This window comes from Orcinus orca, chromosome 2 (genome assembly GCF_937001465.1).
Source record: "Orcinus orca chromosome 2, mOrcOrc1.1, whole genome shotgun sequence".
In the NCBI taxonomy this organism is placed as follows: domain Eukaryota; kingdom Metazoa; phylum Chordata; class Mammalia; order Artiodactyla; family Delphinidae; genus Orcinus; species Orcinus orca.
Window position 1 is genome coordinate 82,143,112 of NC_064560.1, and position 22,517 is coordinate 82,165,628.

Below are 22,517 nucleotides of genomic sequence, written 5' to 3' on the forward strand. Positions count from 1 at the left end.
ACGGCGGAAACTAGGCCACCTTCCCCGCCACGTTCCGGCCAGCTCCCCAGCCAGCAGGATTTGTGGCCCTGACCCCTGAGGAAACGCTCAAACACTCAAATGCTCGACAGCCTTGTCCCACGTGCCCTCCTCCTGCCCACAGGGCAACTCGACCTGACTGAAAGCCACAGATGCCATACAAACATGCGGACACTGAGCACCAGGGAAGACAGCAAGCATGTCTGCGACCCCACCCCATGCATCCTGGCACCTCTCCTCCGACACAGAGACACTACTGAGGACCTCACAGAGATCCAAGGCGCTGTCCACGAGGACCACAGAAAGACTTCAAATGGAAGACCTCTGCCACGCGAGGGGACCTGGAACCCTGAAAGGGAGCAAGTGGCTGTCCACGGCAGCTGTAAATTGTTGTTTTTACATGACACAGTATTGTTTTTCAAACCTAGGTCAGTTTCTATCCATAGCTTCCCTGAACTGTACAAAGACTTCATTCAGTGACCTGTGGAGCACAAAAATATTGATTTTTGTCCCAATGAATTGAGACTGCTTGTACACTTTTGGAGAAATATGTGACTTTATAAAGATTTTGTATATACTTGTTTAGAAAATTGATTATATCCTTTGATGCACAGAAGTTTTTAAGTTAGATATAGTCTCATTTGTCTATTTTTGTTTGTATTGCTTGTGCTTTTGGTGTCATTTCCAAGAAATCATTGCCAAATCCAGTATTATGAAGCTTTTCCCCTATGTTTTCTTCTTGGAGTTTTATGGTTTGGGGTCTTAAATTTAGGTCTTTAATCCATTTTTAGCTGATTTTTGTATATGGTGTTAGGTAAGCATCCAACTTAATTCTTTTGCGTGTGACTGACCAGTTTTCCCAACACTATTTGTTGAAGAAACTGTTCTTTCCCACATTGAGTGGTCCTGGCACCTTTGTCCTGTAAGCCTTTTAATGACTTCATAATATTTCATGTAATGGATATGTTATACTCTAATTGTTTGTTTTGTTTCCAGATTTTTGTTACAGTGTTTACTGTGGTAAACATTCTTGTGCATATGTCCTTATGTACTGGTGCTTTTATTGCTATGGGAGTTAGGTGTGGGGTTGCTGAATCAAGGGAATATATACTTTTATTTTTTGATAAATTTTGCAAGATTAAAATATTTCAAGATTACTTTTCCAAAAGGCAGTAACACTTTACATTTCTATCAGCAGTGTTTGAGAGCAGCAGGATTCTTCTTTTATCCTAGGACCATTGGTATCAGGAAGGCCTCTCCCAGGGGAGGGATCACATATATGACTAAGAAAAATAAAGATGTTTCTCTATATCGTTATATATGTTAGTGCTTAACATTTAAATGCATAAAGAGTCCCCTATTCTCATTTTCCATAACCTCAAGAAGCCTACTGAGTAAGAGGAAAGAGGATTGATCTGGGTTGCAGTTAGAGTTCTGTGATTAACTGGCACTTAACCTATAAAGGTGGAATCACTTGATATGGAAAAACCATGGACTTGGGTGACAAACCTGGCTTCAAAGCCTTGTGACAAGTCAGCTTCCCAGCCTTTTGCTGTATTATCCTGGGCAAATGACTACCTTTCAGAACTTTAGTCTCTTCACTTATAAAGGATGTTCGCACATTTGCTGTTGACGCTTTAAAAATGTACTGTTGAGGTTTACAAAGAAAAAAAATGTGCAGTTGGTATTACTCAAATGCTGGCTTAGTCCATTTGGGCTGCTATAGCAAAATGCCACACACGGAGAAGCTTATACACAACAGGACTTGATTTCTCACACTTCTGGGGGCTGGAAGTCTGGGATCAGTGTGGTTGGATGAGGGCCCTCTTCCAGGTCTCAGACTTCTTGTTGTGTCCTCTTATGGCAGAATGTGCTAGGGAGCTCTCTGGAGCCTTTTTATAAGGTCCTAGCCCTGTTCATGGGGATTCCACCCTCATGACTGAAGCAGCTCCCAAAGGCCCTACCTACCAATACCATAACCTTTGGAGGTTAGGATTTCAACATGAATTTTGGGAAGAAACAAACATTCAGACCATTCAAGTACCATAATCTGTTATTAAAATAGTTATCAAAATAGACTGTTAAAGGCAAAACCATGGAGACAGTACAAAATTGAGTGATTGCCGGGGGTTGAAGGGGGAGAGATGAATAGGCAGAGCACAGAGGACTTTTAGGGCAGTGAAAATACTGTAGGATGCCGTAATGATGGGTTCATGCCATCATAAATTTGTCCAAACCCATAGAATATATAACATCAAGAGGCAAGTGTAATGTAAACTATAGATTTTGGTGATAACGATATATCAGTGTAGGTTCCTCAGTTGCAAGGAATGTTCTGCTCTGATGGGGATGTTGATAATGGGGGAGGCTATGCATGTGGGGGGCGCAGGGCATATAAAAATCTCTGTACCTTCCCCTCAGATTTGCTATGAACCTCAAACTGCTCTAAAAGGTATTATTTTTTTTAATTGTTTATGATCACCATAGTAAGTCTGGTTAACATCCGCCACCATACACAGTTACAAATTTTTTCTTGTGATGAGAACTTTCAAGATTCACTCTCTTAGCAACTTTCAAATATGTAACATGGTTTTATTAACTACAGTCACCATGCTGTACATTACACCCCCATGACTTATTTTATAACAGGAATTTTTTACCTTTTGAGCCCCTTCACCCATTTCTCCCACCCCGCACTCCCTGTTCCTCTGTATCTATGAACTGGGTTTTTTTTTTTTCCTGTTTTTTTTTCTTTAAAGATTCCACATATAAGTGAGATCACGTAGTACTTGTCTTTCTCTGTCTGACTTATTTCACTTAGCATAATGCCCTCAAGGTCCATCCATGTTGTCACAAATGGCAGGATTTCCTTCTTTTTGATGGTTGAATAACATTCCATTGTGTGTGTGTGTACACGCGCACACGCACATATTATGTGTGTGTGTGTGTGTGTGTGTGTGTGTATATATCACATTTTCTTTATTCATCCATTTGTGGACACTGAGGTTGTTTTCATATCTTGGCTATTGTAAGTAATGCTGCAATGAACATGGGTTACAAATATCTTTTCAAGTTAGTGTTTTTGTTTTCCTTGGGTAAAGCCCCTGAAGTAGAATTGCTGTATCACGTGATAGTTATATTTTTAATTTTTTGAGGAACATCTATACTGTTTTCCATAGTGGCTGTACTGATTTACATTCCCACCAATAGTGCACAAGGGTTCCCTTTTCTCTGCATCCTCACCAGTGCTTCTCAGTACCTTTTCATTTACTTCTTGGCCAGCTGTATGTCTTCTTTGTAAAAGTGTTTATTCAGATCCTCTGCCCATTTTTTAATTGGATTGTTTGGGGGATTTTTTTTGCCATTGAATTGTATGTGTTCTTTATATATTTTGGATATTAACCCCTTATCAGATATATGATTTGCAAATAATTTCTCCCATTCTGTAGGTTGCCTTTTCATTTTGTTGGTAGTTTTCTTTGCTATGTAGAAGTTTTTTAGTTTGATGTAGTTCCACTTGCTTATTTTCACTTTTGTTGGCTTTGCTTTTGGTGTCAAATCCAAAGAATCATCACCAAGACGAATGTCAAGGAGTTTACTGACTATGTTTTCCTCTAGTTTTATGGTTTCAGGTCTTATGTTCAAGTCTTTAATCCATTTTGTGTTAATTTTTGTGTATGGTGTAAGATAGTGGTCCAGTTTCTTCCTTTTGCAAATGTCTGTCCAGTTTCCCCAGGACCATTTATTGAAGAGGCTGTCCTTTCCCCATTGTGTATATCTGTCTATCTATATACATTTTAAAAATTGAAGTATAGTTGACTTATAATATTATATTAGTTTCAGGTGTACAATGTACTGATTCAATATTTTTATAGATTACACACCATATAAAGGTATTGACTATGTTGCCTGTGCAGCATATTACATCCCTGTGACTTATTCATTTTATAACCCATTGTATATTCTTGTCTCCTTTATCATAAATCAGTTGACCATATATGTGTAGGTTTATTTGTGGGATCTCTATTCTGTTCCATTGATCTATGTGTCTGTATGACAATACCATACTGTTTTGATTGTTATAGCTTTGTAATGTAGTTTGAAACCAGGGAACATGATCCCATCAGCTTTGTTCTTTCTCAAGATTGTTTTGGCTATTTGGAGTCTTTGGTGTTTCCATACAAATTTTAGGATTGTGTATTCTATTTCTGTGAAAAATGCCATTGGAATTTTGATAGAGATTGTATTAAATCTGTACATTGGTTTGGGCAGTGTGGACATTTTAACAATACTAATTCTTCTAATCCATGAGCATAGTATATCTCTCCCTTTATTTGTGTCTTCTTCAATTTCTTTCATCAATGTCTTATGGCTTTCATTCTACAGGTTTGTCACCTCCTTGGTTAAATTTATTCCTAGGTATCTTTTTCTTTTTGATACAACTGTAAATGGGATTGTTTTCTTAACTTCTCTTTCTGATAGTTTGTTATTAGTGTATACAAAAGCAACAGATTTTTGTATATTCATTTTCTATCCTGCAACTTTAAACTGAATTCCTTTATTCTAAAAGTTATTTGATGGAGTCTTTAGGGTTTTCTCTTTGTATAATATCATGTCATCTGCAAATAGTGACAGTTTTACTTCTTCCTCTCCTATTTGGATGCCTTTTATCTCTTTTTCTTGGTTAATTGCTCTTGCTAGGATTTCCAACACTATGCTGAATAAAAGTGGTGAGAATGGGCATCCTTGTCTTGTTCCTGATCTTAGAAGAAAAGCTTTCAGCTTTTCACCATTGAGTATGATGTTAGCTATGGACTTGTTGTATATGGCCTTTATTATGTTGAGGTATGTACCCTCTATATCCGCTTTGTTGAGAGTTTTTAATCATCAATGGATGCCGAATTTTGTCAAATGCTTTTCTGCATCTATTGAGATGACCATATGATTTTTTTTTGAATTTAAGTTGATATTTTTATTCAGCAGGTTCTTATTAGTTATTTATTTTATACATATTAGTGTATATATGTCAATCCCAATCTCCCAATTCATCCCACCAGCACCCCCCAACACCCTGCTTTCCCCTCTTGGTGTCCATACATTTGTTCTCTCAATCTGTGTCAACCATATGATTTTTATCCTTCATTTTGTTAATGTGTATCACATTGATTGACTTCTGGATATTGAATCATCCTTACATCCCTTGAATAAATCCTGCTTGACCATAGTGTATGATTGTTTAAATGTATTGTTAAATTTGGTTTGCTACTATCTTGTTGAGGACTTTTGCATCTATGTTCATCAGGAATATTAGTCTGTCATTTTCTTTTCTTGTGGCATCCTTGTCTGATTTTGGTATCAGGGCAGTGTTTGCCTTGTAAAATGAGTTTGGAAGTGTTCCTTCCTATTTTTTGGACGCGTTTGAGAAGGACTGGTATTAATTCTTCTTTAAATGTTTGGTAGAATTCACCAGTGAAGTGCTTGTTTGGTCCTCGATTTTGTTTGTTGGGAGGAACAAAGTCTTAATTTTTAAAAAATAGACTATTCCTGGGAAAGTTATAAAACATCAAAAAGAAATAAGGAAAATAAATGCAGTGGCATTGCATATTAAGTTTTATGTTTATTAAGAAAACTTATGGGGTAATTGTTCAAATAGCTTTTCTGAAGGTTATACCTATACTGTTTGTTATATTTTCTCAATTCTGATATACTACTATATTTGTACATATATTTCTCAGTCATTAGTTAGTCATAAAGAGGTTCTCTTTTAGTAACAGCTTTATTGAGATACAATTCACATACCATATAATTCATCTATTGAAAGTGTATAATTCAGTGGATTTTACTATATTCACATGCAGCCATCACCACAGTTGATTTTAGAACATTTTCATATCCCCCCCAAAGCACCCCCTCTCTAGGCAATCAAAAATCTGCTTTGTGTTTCTTTAGATTTGCCTATTCTGGATACTTCATGTAAATGGAATCATATAATATGTGGTCTTTTGTGACAGGCTTCTTTTATTAGCATAATGTTTTCAAGGTTCATCTAGGTTCTAGCATGCATCAGTAATTCACTCATTTTTATGACCAAATAATATTCCATTAGATATACTATGTTTTATCCATTTATCATTTGCTGGGCATTTGCATTGTTTCTACTTTTTGGCTATTATGAGTAATGCTGCTATGAACATTCATATACAAGTTTTTGTATGGACGTCGGTTTTCATTTGTCGTGAGTATGTACCTAGGAGTGGAATTGCTAGGTCTTTGGTCACCCTTTAACTTTTTAGGAACTGCCAGACTGTTTTCCAAAGCAACAGTATGATTTTACATCCCCACTAGCAGTGTATGAGGGTCCCAATTTCTCCATATTTTTACCAACACTCGTTATTATCTGTGTTATTTATTATAGGCATCTTAGTGGGTATGATGTGGTATCTCATGGTTTTGATTTGCATCTTCCTGATGGCTAAAGGTTTTGAACATCTTTTCATGTACTTGGCCTTTCTTCTTTTAGATAACTTACCTATTTTTAAATTGGGTTGATTAGGTTGTTGGGTCTTTTATTATACAAGTCCCTTGTCAGATGTATGATTTGCAAAAACTTTCTCCTGGTTCCCTCTTTTTTTTTTGAATTTTATTTTCTTTATTTTTTTATATAGCAGGTTCTTATTAGTTATCCATTTTATCCATATTAGTGTATATATGTCAATCCCAATCTCCCAATTCATCACACCACCACCCACCACCATTACTTTCCCCCCTTGGTGTCTATACGTTTGTTCACTACATCTGTGTCTCAATTTCTGCCCTGCAAACTGGTTCATCTGTACCATTTTTCTAGGTTCCACATACATGTGTTAATATACAATATTTGTTTTTCTCTTTCTGACTTACTTCACTCTGCATGACAGTCTCTAGATCCATCCACAGCTCTACATATGACTCAATTTCATTCCTTTTTATGGCTGAGTAATATTCCATTGTATATATGTATCACATCTTCTAAAATCGTTCATCTGTCAATGGGCATTTAGGTTGCTTCCATGTCCTGGTTATTGTAAATAGTGCTGCAGTGAACATTCGGGTGCATGTGTCTTTTTGAATTATGGTTTTCTCAGGGTATATGCCCAGTAGTGGGATTGCTGGATCATACGGTAATTCTATTTTTAATTTTTTAAGGAACCTCCATACTGTTCTCCATAGTGGCTGTACCAATTTACATTCCCACCAACAGTGCAAGAGGGTTCCCTTTTCTCCACACCCTCTCCAGCATTTGTTGTTTGTAAATTTTCTGATGATGCCCATTCGAACTGGTGTGAGGTGATACCTCATTGTAGTTTTGATTTGCATTTCTCTAATAATTAGTGATGTTGAGCAGCTTTTCATGTGCTTCTTGGACATCTGTATGGCTAAGACATTTCTTTGGAGAAATGTCTATTTAGGTCTTCTGCCCATTTTTGGATTGGGTTGTTTCTTTCTTTCTTTCTTTCTTTTTTTTTTGCGGTACGTAGCCCTCTCACTGTTGTGGCCTTTCCCGTTGCGGAGCACAGGCTCCGGAAGTGCAGGCTCAGTGGCCATGGCTCACGGGCCCAGCCACTGCCTGGCATGTGGGATCTTCCCGGACCGGGGCACGAACCCGTGTCCCCTGCATCGGCAGGCGGACTCTCAACCACTGCGCCACCAGGGGAGCCCTGGGTTGTTTCTTTTTTAAATATGGAGCTGCATGAGCTGTTTATATATTTTGGAGATTAATCCTTTGTCCATTGATTCGTTTGCAAATATTTTCTCCCATTCTGAGGGTTGTCTTTTCGTCTTGCTTGTAGTTCCTTTTGCTGTGCAAAAGCTTTTAAGTTTCATTAGGTCCCACTTATTTTTGTTTTTATTTCCATTACTCTAGGAGGTGGGTCAAAAAAGATCTTGCTGTCATTTATGTCAAAGAGTGTTCTTCCTATGTTTTCCTCTAAGAGTTTTATAGTGTCCGGTCTTACATTTATGTCTCTAATCCATTTTTAGTTTACTTTATTTTATTTTTTAACATCTTTATTGGGGTATAATTGCTTTACAATGGTGTGTTAGTTTCTGCTTTATAACAAAGTGAATCAGTTATACATATACATATGTTCTCATATGTCTTCACTCTTGCGTCTCCCTCCCTCCCACCCTCCCTATCCCATTGAGTTTATTTTTGTGTATGGTGTTAGGGAGTGTTCTAATTTCATTTTTTTACATGTACCTGTCTGGTTTTCCCAGCACCACTTATTGAAGAGGCTGTTTTTTCTCCATTGTGTATCCTTGCCTCCTTTGTCATAGATTAGTTGACCATAGGTGCATGGGTTTATCTCTGGGCTTTCTATCCTGTTCTGTGGATCTATATTTCTGTTTTTGTGCCAGTACCATATTGTCTTGATTACTGTAGCTTTGTTTTATAGTCTGAAGTCAGGGGGTCTGATTCCTCCTGCTCTGTTTTTTTCCCTCAAGACCACTTTGGCTATTTGGGGTCTTTTGTGTCTCCATACAAATTTTAAGATTTTTTGTTCTAGTTCTGTAAAAAATGCCATTGGTAATTTGATAGGGATTGCATTGAATGTGTAGATCGCTTTGGGTAGTATAGTCATTTTCACATTATTGATTCTTCCAATCCAAGAACATGGTATATCTGTCCATTTGTTTGTATCATCTTTAATTTCTTTCATCAGTGTCTTATAGTTTTCTGCATACAGGTCTTTTGTCTTCCGAGGTAGGTTTATTCCTAGGCATTTTATTCTTTTTGTTTATCCTGTATGGGACTTTCTGCACTTCCTCTTTCAGATTTTTCATCATTAGTGTATAGGAATGCAAGAGGTTTTCTGTGCATTAATTTTGTATCCTGCAACTTTACCAAATTCATTGATTAGCTCTAGTAGTTTTCTGGAGGCATCTTTAGGATTCTCTGTGTATTGTATCATGTCATCTGCAGACAGTGACAGTTTTAGTTTTTCTTTTCCTATTTGTATTCCTTTTATTTCTTTTTGTTCTCTGATTGCATGGCTAGGACTTCCAAAACTATGTTGCATAATAGTGGTGAGAGTGGACATCTTTGTCTTGTTCCTGATCTTAGAGGAAATGCTTTCAGTTTTTCACTATTGAGAATGATGTTTGCTATGGGTTTGTCGCATATGGCCTTTATTATGTTGAGGTAGGTTCACTCTGTGCTCACTTTCTGGAGAGTTTTTATCATAAATGGGTGTTGAATTTTTTCAAAAGCTTTTTCTGCATTTATTGAGATGATCATTTGGTTTTTATTCTTCATTTTGTTAATATGGTGTTTCACATTGATTGATTTGCATATACTGAAGAATCCTTGCCTCCCTGGGATAAATCCCACTTGATCATGGTATTGTACCTTTTAATGTGTTGTTGAATTCTGTTTGCTAGTATTTTGTTGAGGATTTTTGCATCTGTATTCATCAGTGATATTAGTCTGTAATTTTCTTTTTTTGTAGTATCTTTGTCTGGTTGTGGTATCAGGGTGATGGTGGCCTCATGGAATGAGTTTGGGAGTGTTCCTTCCTTTGCAATTTTTTAGAAGAGTTTGAGAAGGATGGGTGTTAACTCTTCTCTGAATGTTTGGTAGAATTCACCTGTGAAGCCATCTGGTCCTGGACTTTTCTTTTTTGGAAAATTTTTAATCACAGTTTCAATTTCATTACTTGTGATTGGTCTGTTCATATTTTCTGTTTCTTTCTGGTTCAGTCTTGGAAGGTTATATCTTTCTAAGAATTTGTCCATTTCTTCCAGGTTGTCCATTTCACTGGCATAGAGTTGCTTGTAGTAGTGTCTTAGGATGCTTTGTATTTCTGCCATGTCTGTTGTAACTTCTCCTTTTTCATTTCTAATTTTATTGATTTGAGTCCTCTCCCTCCTTTTCTTGATGAGTCTGGCTAAAGGTTTATCAATTTTGTTTGTCTTCTCAAAGAACCAGCTTTTAGTTTTATTGATCTTTGCTATTGTTTTCTTTGTTTCTATTTCATTTATTTCTGCTCTGATCTTTATGGTTTCTTTCCTTCTCCTAACTTTGTGTTTTGTTTGTTCTTCTTTCTCTAGTTCCTTTAGGTGTAAGGTTAGATGATTTATTTGAGATGTTTGTTGTTTCTTGAGGTAGGCTTGTATAGCTATAAACTTCCCTCTTAGAACTGCTTTTGCTGTATCCCATAGGTTTTAGATTGTCGTGTTTTCATTGTCATTTGTCTCTAGGTATTTGTTGATTTCCTCTTTGATTTCTTCAGTGATCTCTTGGTTATTTAGTAACGTATTGTTTAGCCTCCATGTGTTTGTGTTTTTTTACTGGTTTTTCCGTGTAATTGATTTCTAATCTCATAGCATTGTGGTCAGAAAAGTTGCTTGATATGATTTCAAGTTTCTTAATTTCACTAAGGCTTTATTTGTGAACCAAGATATGATCTATCCTGGAGAATGTTCCATGCGCACTTGAGAAGAAAGTGTAATCTGCTGTTTTTGGATGGAATGTCCTATAAATATCAATTAAATCTATCTGGTCTATTGTGTCATTTAAAGCTCGTGTTTCCTTATTAATTTTCTGTTTGGATGATCTGTCCGTTGGTGTAAATGAGGTGTTAAAGTCCCCCATTGTTATTGTGTTACTGTCGATTTCCTCTTTTATAGCTGTTAGCAGTTGCCTTATGTATTGAGGTGCTCCTATGTTGGGTGCATATATATTTATAATTGTTACATCTTCTTCTTGGAGTGATCCCTTGGTCATTATTTAGTGTCCTTCCTTGTCTCTTTTAACATTCTTTATTTTAAAGTCTATTTTATCTGATATATTGCTACTCCAGCTTTCTTTTGATTTCCATTGGCATGGAATATCTTTTTCCATCCCTTCATTTTCAGTCTGTATGTGTCCCTGGGTCTGAAGTGGGTCTCTTGTAGACAACATATGTATGGGTGTTGTTTTTGTATCCATTCAGCAAACCTGTGTCTTTTGGTTGGAGCATTTAATCCATTCACGTTTAAGATAATTATCGATATGTATGTTCCTATTACAATTTTCTTAATTTTTTGGGTTTGTTTTTGTAGGTCCTTTTCTTCTCTTTTGTTTCCCACTTAGAGAAATTCCTTTAGCATTTGTTGTAGAGCTTTGGTGGTGCTGAATTCTCTTAGTTTTTGGTGGTGCTGAATTCTCTTAGCTTTTGCTTGTCTGTAAAGGTTTTGATTTCTGCATGGAATCTGAATGAGATCCTTTCCTGGTAGAGTAATCTTGGTTGTAGGTTCTTCCCTTTCATCACTTTAAGTATATCATGCCACTCCCTTCTGGCTTGTAGAGTTTCTGCTGAGAAATCAGCTGTTAACCTTATGGGAGTTCCCTTGCATGTTATTTGTAATTTTTCCCTTGCTGCTTTCAGTAGTTTTTCTTTGTCTTTAATTTTTGCCAATTTGATTACTATGTGTCTCGGCGTGTTTCTCCTTGGGTTTATCCTGTATGGGACTTTCTGCACTTCCTGGACTTGGGTGGCTATTTCCTTCCCCATGTTAGGGAAATTTTTGACTATGATCTCTTCAAATATTTTCTCGGGTCCTTTCTCTTTCTCTTCTCCTTCTGGGACCCCTATAATGTGAATGTTGTTGCAGTTAATGTTGTCCCAGAGGTCTCTTAGGCTGTCCTCATTTCTTTTCATTCTTTTTTCTTTATTGTGTTCCGCAGCAGTGAATTCTACCATTCTGTCTTCCAGTTCACTTCTCTGTTTTTCTGCTTCAGTTATTCTGCTGTTGATTCCTTCTAGTGTAGTTTTCATTTCAGTTATTGTATTGTTCGTCTCTGTTTGTTCTTTAATTCTTCTAGGTCTTTGTTGAACATTTCTCGCATCTTCTCGATCTTTGCCTCCATTCTGTTTCCAAGGTCCTGGATCATCTTCACTATCATTTTTCTGAATTCTTTTTCTGGAAGGTTGCCTGTCTCCACTTCATTTAGTTGTTTTTCTGGGGTTTTGTCTTGTTCCTTCATGTGGTACATAGCCATCTGTGTTTTCATATTGTCTGTTTTTCTGTGAAAGTAGTTTTTGTTCCACAGGCTTCAGGATTGTAGTTGTTTTTGCTTTTGCTGACTGCCCTCTGGTGGATGAGGCTATCTAAGAGACTTCTGCAAGTTTTCTAATGGGAGGGACTGGTGGTGGGTACAGCTGGCTGTTGCTCTGGTGGGCAGAGCTCAGTAAAACTTTAATCTGCTTGTCTGCTGATGGGTGGGGCTGGGTTCCCGACCTGTTGGTTGTTTGGCCTGAGGCGACCCAACACTGGAGCCTACGCAGGCTCTTTGGTGGGGCTAATGGCAGACCCTGGGAAGGCTCATGCCAAGGAGTATTTCCCAGAACTTCTGATGCCAGTGTCCTTGTCCTCACGGTGAGCCACAGCCACCCCCCGCCCCTGCAGGAGACCCTCTAACACCAGCAGGTAGGTCTGGTTCAGTCTCCTATGGGGTCACTGCTCCTTCCCCTGGGTCCTGATGTGCACACTACTTTGTGTGTGCCCTCCAGGAGTGGAGTCTCTGTTTCCCCCAGTCCTGTTGAAGTCCTGCAATCAAGTCCTGCTAGCCTTCAAAGTCTGATTCTCTAGGAATTCCTCCTCCCATTGCTGGACCTCCAGGTTGGGAAGCCTGACATGGGGCTCAGAACCTTCACTCCAGTGGGTGGACTTCTGTGGTGTAAGTGTTCTCTATTTTGTGAGTCACCCATCCAGCAGTTATAGGATTTGATTTTATTGTGATTACGCCCCTCCTACCGTCTCATTGTGGCTTCTCCTTTGTCTTTGGATGTGGGGTATCTTTTTTGATGAGTTCCAGTGTCTTCCTGTTCATTATTGTTCACCAGTTAGTTGTGATTCTGGTGCTCTTGCAGGAGGGAGTGAGAGCACGTCCTTCTACTCTGCCATCTTGAACCAATCTCCCCTCATTTCCTCTTTAAGTAGTGAGGGAAGAAAAACTACTCTTAAGTAACTACTGTGATCAATACTAAGTATTAAACTTTAGGAATGCCAAACTAATGAAATGATTCCTACGTTCCAGGATATTGGTTTCTTTGGTGACCCAAGACTTATGTGACATAATTGAAAAATAATGCAGAACAGTATGATATAAATGAGAGTAGTATAATATAAATGCCCCTGGATTCCAAGGAGCCTAGGTTGAAAGTGATTGATTTAAAGTATTTATTTTGAGTAGGATGAGCACACATTAACTATTCACAACAACTTTTTTCTTATATGTATAAATTTATTTATTTTTGGCTGCATTGGGTCTTCAATGCTGTGTGCGGGCTTTCTCTAGTTGCAGTGAGCAGGGGCTACTCTTCGTTGTGGTGCGCGGGCTTCTTATTGTGGTGGCTTCTCTTGTTGCGGAGCACGGGCTCTAGGCGTGTGCGCTTCAGTAGTTGTGGCATGTGAGCTCAGTAGTTGTGGGCTCTACAGTGGACTCTAGAGTACAGACTCAGCAGTTGTGTCACACAGGCTTAGTTGCTCCATGGCATGTGGGATCTTCTTGGACCAGGGCCCCAAGCTTTTTCCCCTGAATTGTCAGGTGGATTCTTAACCAGTGCACCACCAGGGAAGTCCTCACAGCAACTTTCAAAATATAATTTTTTAGTTTGATTCAGTTTCTGTAGAATTTAGCTTATATACAGTATCACATTTTCGGAGCCAGTCCTTACTACTGGGCTGTAAATGTGGATGCTGTCTTTGATTACCAGTGTATTTCCTGCATTTGGCATGGTGCCTGATACAAGGCACATTCTGTTAAATGTTTGTTGAATGAATGAATGAACAAACACTGGTGTGGGCTTGAGGTCTCGGCATGTGATATTAAGCTCTTTTAGAAAGTTGTCCCAAGGTGGAAGATGTTAGGGTGGAAAGAGCAAAAGGTAGAGGGGAGCGCTTCAGAGCTCTGCCACTGATGAGCTCTGTAGCACTGACCTTTCTGGTCATATATCCTCATTTGTGAAGTGAGGGAATGTATTGGATCATCTCCCTTTTAATATTTTGAGGTTTATGAGCAGTATAAACTTAAAACATTTAGAACCAGCTAAAGAAACATAACCTCTAAGTAGAATTTGAGTGCGCCATTAAGGTTTTGTGCTAAAATACCACTGACCTTTGCACCTGGCATTTCTGTAAAGTTGTGCTAAGAAAATGGTATTTCTAGTATTGGATGTACTAAGAAGGTATTCACAAGGCAGTATCTTAAATGTTCTCATTAAGTAGAATGTTAGGATAAATTTATCATTTTGTTTATTTATACCCTATCTACTTTCTTTCAAACAAAATTTGAGGTGGCAATTCAAGTTAGTATTTTTTTCCCTAAGGCAAAGTTTCCTTAGATTCTGTTAAAAAACATTTTGTTATCTCTGTCTTTTAAACAACCTTAAACTTTTGTTGTTTCCATTTTAAAATAGGATCAGAATAGGAGAAATGGTTCAATAATGCTATTTTAACTTGAACCTCTGAAATTAACAGCTTTTGAACATTACAAAGAATGCCTCTCTAGTGTATAATATTCTAACTGAATTGAAATCTCTCCATTGCTGCACATTTCAGCATAAGGAGGCTTTTACAGAGGCATGGCACAAACTCTATGATACTTATAGATTAAATCAAATATCTTAAATTGCCCAGGGAAGCAAGACATAAACTCTGAGGAGTAAGCTGCTCTATTAATGAAGAAATAAGCAGTGAAAGAAAATCAGGGAATGGGTTTCCTCTAGCTAGAGTAACCAGATACTTTTTAATAGCTCCAAATAGAAAACATGGTCTATCACAACAAAAAGAGAAGATTTTGTGAAAGTGCTAATTTTCTGTTAAATCATTTCTTTTAGGTTAGAGAAAGGCCAACACTAGCTACTCTAAATCCCTATGTATATACTTTATGATAAATAAGCCAGTGACATTTTGTTTTAAATAAATGTTGTTTCTTTGTAAAATCATGAGTCTTGAGTAAATGTCATCCTTGAATTTCACACATTCCACATTTCCTTGATAGAGACTCCAGTGTCCATAAAACACTGAAAACTCATTTCTTTAAAGAGGCTTACTTAAGCTTATTAGAAGTGTAAACATAACTGTGATCCGTAAATCTAACCAGTCTTTGGCTTATGGCATCTAAAACTTTTTAAATTTTATCTTTTTTTTTTTAAGTCTTAGGCCCTAAGGTGATTGTATACAAATGTATAGCAAACAGATGTATGACAAATCTGAATAATTTGTTCAATATTTATATATTTGTATATTAAAAGCATGTAAATTAAAGCATGTTTATTTTACATTTATAGTTGATCAATAAACCTTAATATATCTGTTTTCTAGGTTTGGAATTTTATGACAAGCAACCCCCCTAGCCCTGGTAATTTAAAAGCTTTTGTTACTTAGTTTTTAAATTACTCTGTATTAAGTACTGAGTGCTTCTTTTGGAATTCAGCATGTTTCCATGTGAATAATCTGATTTAACTAAGAAATATATCTGAACCAGAGTGTCCCTTATTGATCACAAACATTTTAAAATCTCCTTCATTTTAAAATCGCCTTTGACAATAGCCTAAATAATACTTTGGTTCATTAGTAATGCGAAACTTTTTTAAAGTAGAGGTATTTGGTGGGAGAGAAGCCAATCCACTAACTTTTAAAAATTTGTTATACAGGATTAGCTGAACCATCCTTTGTTGCCAAACATGAAGATAGTTTGTTTAAGGATTTATTTCAAGACTACGAGAGATGGGTTCGTCCAGTGGAACACCTGAATGACAAAATAAAAATAAAGTTTGGCCTTGCAATATCTCAATTAGTGGATGTGGTAGGTGTGCATATCATTCCATATTCAATTTCACACAGGTCTATGGAGAGCATATTGTGTGCCCAGGCACCATGCTCGGCTGCAAAGATTACAAAGGTGAATGAACATAGTCTTTTTCCTCCAGGAACTCACCAGGGAAAAACAATTATTACACCACAGACATAGGAATACTGTATGTTTATATAATCTTGTGTAGTTTAGAAATCATTTTATCTCATTTGGTAATTAAAATAGGTCTATTTTTTAATAAATTCAAAGATATTAAACCCTTTATATGGAAGTTTCTCCGTAAATATGTTAAAAAATATGACCAAAAAGTCAAAAAATTTAAAAGAAAAAACCCAAGAGTTATAGTTGTAGATTTTTAGGACCTAAAAGGGATCTCAACAGATCATTGCCTCAGTATCACACTTAAAACATTTCTTAGGTTTTTCCATGTGACATTTACCAGGTAGTAAATTCCCCATTGTAACTTGTTCTTATTGTCAAGAGATTATTTCTATTTTAAACTAAAAGGTTCACACTAATTTTTAAACTAGTTTCTTCTTTTTCTGATCATGTCAATCAATAATTGTTTCCCTGTTGTGTTCCCAGAATAGTCAAATATGTGTGTGTGTATGTATGTATGGATACAGATAACATTTATAGGTGTGCCTTTATTTTCTGATTAGAGAAGCAATGCATGATTTTTGGAAAGAATTTAGAAAGTTCAAAAAATACGAATAAGAAAATAAAACTTGACTGTAATTCTACCACCCAGAAATGACCATTGGTAACATTTTGTTGTGTTTCTTGCCAGTTTTTTCTTTGTGAATATGTTACAAAATTGAAGTATTATTTTAGATATAATTTTGATTACTGCTTTTTCCCCTATTACATGATGAACATTTTCTTATTATATAATCTTCAAATGTAATTTTTAATGGCTGTATTTCATTTATAATTTATTTAAACATTCTCTTATTGTTGGCAGAAGCTTGTTCCCAATTTTTCCTATTATAAAGGACAATGATGAATATTTGTACATAAATGTTTGAATTTCTCCTTTCCTTAAGAAAGGTGATGAATCAAAGGATATACATTTTTGAAGTCTGTTGACTGATATATGTAACCTAATTGCTTCCAGAAAGATCAATGAATATGGACTCTGTGCTTGATCTTTTGCTAGGCAATACAGGAAGATTTTAAATATAAATTAAACATAGGGAAGTAGGAAGTAAGTTAGTAGGGCTTGCTTTCAACTTTTCTTTCTAGCTGGGGCTGTCAGCATGTAAATGGAGTAAGTGTAGAATGCCGCAGTACTAAATCGTGATGTCACAGAGATCTGGGATTTCAGATCTTGATGATTGAGATTATCAAAGAAGCCTGGGTAGAAGAAGTGGCACTTGAGCTGGGCTTGTGCTAAGTGTAGGATCTGGCATGCAGAGAGGAAAGAACTTTAATAACAAGGAACAGTATAATCACAGGTACATAAGCGATACTGAGCCTTTTTGTTCGGCTGTTTAGATCGATGGTCTGACTGGATGGTAGAGGAGGTGAGGAGTGATGCCTGTGTGCCACTGTGCCTTTGCTCCTGCCATTGCTTCTGTTTGGAGAACTTTCCTTCTCAGCACAAGCCATTTATCCTTCAAGGCCAAATTCATCCGTCAGACTCTGAAATCTGAACTTCCTAAGACAGTCTCTCTTCTGTTCCAGCTACACTGACTGGCACTCAAGTGCTGGCAGGGCCGCCTCAGAGCAGAGTGAGCTTTAGTCCTTGTGTCTGTCCCAGAGCCTAGCATGGTGTCTGGCACGTAGTAAATGCTGAGTGAATGAGAGATCTGATGGGTAACAGACATGGTAAAAGCAGTACTTTAAGAGGATCAATAAGATAATTAAATACGTGGCTTCAAAGAGTGAAAGATTAGAAGCTTGAGAGGCAAGTTAGATCAAATATAAGAAGGAACAGGACTTGACCACTGAATATGGAGGGAGGCATCTTATTTTGAAGCCTAGGTGGTTAGAAGGGTAACCAATTTGAAAGAGAAAATTGGTTGTTATGGGGGCAGGGCAGAGAAGACGATGGGTTTGCTTTTGGTATGAGGTCATTGTGGTCCATTCAAAAGAAAATGTTCACTGAGGACCTTGGAAGGTCAAGACTGGCTCCGAGGTGAGAGACGAGGCTGAGGATGTCAGTTTGGAATTGCTGGCCTGGGGGTGATTGTTGAAAACTTTGAATTGATGCAGTTTTAAAGCAGACAGAGCAGGAGCCTGATCCTTGAAGAACATTCATAGAAAGTGGTAGAAGCAAGGGTTAGCCAAGCAGAGACGTTGAGGAAGGGTTGCTTCTTGAGAGAAGAGCCCAGAAAATATACGGTCGGTGACAATTAGAGGGGAGGAGGACTAGAGTCAAGGAAGATGAGGGTCAAGGGCCCTGGACATTGATAGAAGCTTCACTGAATTGCTTCTCAGTGGGTTTATGTTCCTTTTAATCGCTAAGGTCTTTGCCCCGCAACCTTGTGATCATGTTTAGTGGCTCTTCCTTGAAGTTTCCTCAGATTCCTATCTTACTTCCTACATGTTCTCGCTCTGTCTTTTTAAAATATCAGTGTTGGCTTGTTTGTTTTGATTTTATTTTTATGGTCAGGTTAAAAAAAACCCTATTAAAAAAAAAAAACCCTATTACCCCTAAAACTTTTCTGCCATGTTTATGAGTAGTTAACATTTCTTTATCTGTGGTTTCCTCCTGAGTGTCATCAGACATTTGTCTTCACTCAGTTTGTTTGTTTTTTTTTAATTAATAAATTAATTTATTTTTGGTTGCGTTGGGTCTTTGTTGCTGCACGCAGGCTTTTTCTAATTGCGGCGAGAGGGGGCTACTCTTCATTGTGGTGCACGGGCTTCTCATTGTGGTGGCTTCTTGTTGCAGAGCGCAGGCTTCAGTAGTTGTGGCTCATGGGCTCTAGAGTGCAGGCTCAGTAGTTGTGGCACACGGGCTTAGTTGCTCCGCGGCATATGGGATCTTCCCGGACCAGGGCTCGAACCTGTGTCCCCTGCATTGGCAGGTGGATTCTTAACCACTGTGCCACCAGGGAAGTCCCTCCGTTTGGTTTTTGTTGCATCCTCCACTGTGTTGAACACGTGATAGATGCTCAAGAGATACTTGAGGTTAAAAGAGGCTGTATCCCCCTAAGGCCATGGCTAACCCACATCTTTGGGGCCAGTTGTGAACTTATGGGTTTTTCTTTTATCTATGTTACTATTAAAGATACTAAGTATGGACTAGGTCCTAGCTCACAGAGCAAAATCTATGTGTGTTCACATTTTTCTGGTGAAAAGGTCTATAATTTTCATTAGATTCTCAAAGACGACCTACTGCCATGCAGCATCACAGGTAATATGTTTACCAGAACTTTCCTAATTTTTAATGCCTCTGGTTAGAACTTTTGTCTGAAAGGCATATTCTAATACAGGGCTCAGCAGTTATTCTGGATGGTGTGTGACTTTGGGGTGGATGGTAGAGCTGGTGGTGTAGCGTTTAAATTTAGGAGTTTTGAGTTTTAGAATCGGTTTTACCACTAATTGGTGGTGTGATTTTAAGCAAGTTGCCTCACTGGGCCAGTTTTCATATTTGCAAAATGAAGGGATTACAGTAGATAAAATCTCTAGGTCCTTTCCAGCTCTGGTGTTTTAATCAAGGAAAATTGCTCATTGGAAGACACAGTGTCAGAGGGATGGCCATGCTGTATTTCCTAGGACCCATTCTTTCCATGTAGGGACCTAACAGCTGTCTTTGTCCCTAGGGATGTGCTTCCTTCTGGCCTCCTCCTTTCTCCTAGGTCATTCACCTGTTGTTCGGATGGGATAGGGAATGGAAACACTCCAGTCACCTAAGCTATTTATATCCCATCCTCTCTACCCAACTGTAGGGATTGCCTTGTGCTTCTGTGTGTCTGTGTGCTCTGAGCATTGTATCCTACACAGGGTCTGTTTGTGGTTGATGATCATGGTGATCTTTTACTGGTTCAGTTGGCTCCATGATATTTCAGTAAAACTTAATGAAAGAGTTATCACTTTAATTAGGCCTTGAAAATTCAGTGAAGAACTGGCGTAAGTGAAGGTAAGACAGCAGGAAGGTGTAAGTAGCAAGGACCCCTGGTCCTCTAGAAAAGTAGGATGTAAAAGCTTTATGAAGTTGCCATTCAAGGCTCTGACATCCATATTTTTTTCTACGTAACAGCTCCATGGAGAGATTCAAATATGTGCCTCAGCAGAAGCAAATGACAAGTTATAGTCCCTCAAGAATGCACACATTGTATCTCACTGATTGTAAGATGCACATTTTCCCACATTTTAGCACTTCTGAAGTCAAGATGTCTTATAATTAATGACAACTTACAATTCATTATCACCCTTTTTCTTTCTTAGTGCTAAGTACATAAAATAATGTTGTGATTCTTAGATTGCATCTTAGATTTGAGGAAATGTAGTAGCTGAGACTATTAATATTAAATCTAAAAATGCCAATGGTATCCTTTCGGGCAGCTTATCTGAAATACAGAGTATGTTGGAAGGAGTAATGTGAAATTAGGCTGGTAAAAATATCCTGCTTTTCTAGAGAACCAGATTGATGAACAGAACGTAGGTACTATATATAGAGGAGTGTTTATATAAAACTGAGAAAATTCTTATTTAAAGAATTATTGTTTCTGTAATTGAAATAATCAGCCTTATTTAAATTTTTATTTCATAGGATGAGAAAAATCAGTTAATGACAACCAATGTCTGGTTGAAGCAGGTATGTATAAAATTCAAAGGGCCACCCAACTGTTGACTGGTGCCACTGTTATTACAGGGTTTGTAGCATGAGTATCTGGTCTTGGTGGGTTGGCAGGAGGCAGAAGGATGAGGTAGATGGAGTCTTGTATTCATTCAGTTAATATTATTTGAGTGTCCGCTATATGCCAGGCACTGTTCTCTGCACTGGGGAAACAGCAGTGAACAAAACAGACAAAAGTCTAGGCCCTCAATGAACTTCATTCCAATGGGGAGAATAAATAGGAAGTTGTACAGTACCTTTCAAGCTGATAAGCTTGGAGAAAAATACACCGGGAGAGCAGATAGGAAGGGTTGGGGACTGTACTTTTAAATAGGATGGGCAGGGGAAGTACCACTGAGAAGGTAATATTTGAACAAAGACTTGAAGGAGGGGGAGAAGCAAGCTATGTGAGTATCTGGAGGAGGACTGTTCCAAGCAGAGGGGACAGAAACGTGCAAAGGTCCTGAGGATGGAGGGTGCCTGGCATGTTCAGGGAGCAGCAAAGAAGCCAGCTGGCTGGAGGTGAGTGGCCATGGGACGGGTGTAGGAGATGAGGTCAGTGAAGCAACAGGAGGCCGATGGGTGTTCCTAGCATAGGTTATGAGTAGTGGCTTCTAGGCCACTGTAGGATTTTGGCTTTTACTCTTCAGTGAGATGGGAACAGGCAAGAATGTAATGATTTATTTTTATGTTCATAGTCTCTCTTATATAAAGAACTTCTTTTCTTTCTGGGCCAGATGTCCCCAACTGCTGTTGAGTGCTTCCCTTTGTTCTTTATTATTGCTGATTTTTAATACCTACTGCCAGTTTCCTAACCCCCAATTCCTGAAAGACATGTGTGCTTTCCTTGGGGTGCAAGTCTTTTTTTTTTGCGGTACGTGGGCCTCTCACTGTTGTGGCCTCTCCCGTTGCGGAGCACAGGCTCCGGACGCGCAGGCTCAGTGGCCATGGCCCACGGGCCCAGCTGCTCCGTGGCATGTGGGATCTTCCCGGACCGGGGCACGAACCCGTGTCCCCTGCATCGGCAGGCAGACTGTCAACCACTGCGCCACCAGGGAAGCGTGGGGTGCAAGTCTTGACATGATCACACAATTGTTACTGTGTGGAGGTGGGACAAGGTGTTTAACTATGTGGAATGTGTAATAAATCCAACTGCTCTTTGCATGGACCAGTCCAGCCAGTCATTGACAAGACAGCTAGAAAAGAGAATGTTTCCCTTGAACTTGGACTTTAGGTGCCCATGGCTGCAGCTCCTGGGCATGGTCAGCTGGTGGGAGAAGAGGTGTTGAGCAGATCCATGAATGTACGCAGCTCTGGTCCTCGCCTGTGTCTCCTGAGGACCATGGCTAGAGCCACCACATGAGGGGACAGGGCTATATCCTCCAGTGCCCATAAGAAGGACGTGGAGGTGAGTTTTCTTTATTGGGAGTAGAGGTGACTTCGTGTCTGAAATGTCTGGATTTGGCAAAGAGAGTATAGCTTTCAGTGTTTTTGACTGTTAATTTTATTGAAATTGAGTCAGGTTTCTTTGTTTTAAAGGAATGGATAGATGTAAAATTGAGATGGAACCCTGATGACTACAGTGGAATAAAAGTTATACGAGTCCCTTCAGACTCTCTCTGGACTCCAGACATTGTTTTGTTTGATAAGTAAGTTATATCCAGAATACCATTTTTTGTTTTCAAAAGAAAACAACTGTATTACTATTAGGCACTAGTAATTTTTTCTTCCTTTGAAAATTGTTTAGCTATAAAGTCAGAGGACTTAATCTCGTGTTCTCTCATTTCATGAACCTACAGATAGGTTCTGTGGATCCTCTCCCTTTTTTGGTATATTGTTTTCTGATCGTAAGTGTTCTTGGATTTCAAA

General features: G+C 38.3%; 1 protein-coding gene across 1 annotated transcript in view; it reads left to right on the plus strand.

Moving 5' to 3' along the window:
• CHRNA5 (cholinergic receptor nicotinic alpha 5 subunit) overlaps window positions 1-22,517 on the plus strand; it is a 54,222-nt gene that overhangs the window by 25,879 nt on the left and 5,826 nt on the right. Inside the window, exons 2-4 of the mRNA XM_049706611.1 lie at window positions 15,699-15,850; window positions 20,583-20,627; window positions 22,188-22,297. Of these exons, the coding sequence (XP_049562568.1) occupies window positions 15,699-15,850; window positions 20,583-20,627; window positions 22,188-22,297 (307 nt within the window). The remainder of the gene's footprint in view (window positions 1-15,698; window positions 15,851-20,582; window positions 20,628-22,187; window positions 22,298-22,517) is intronic.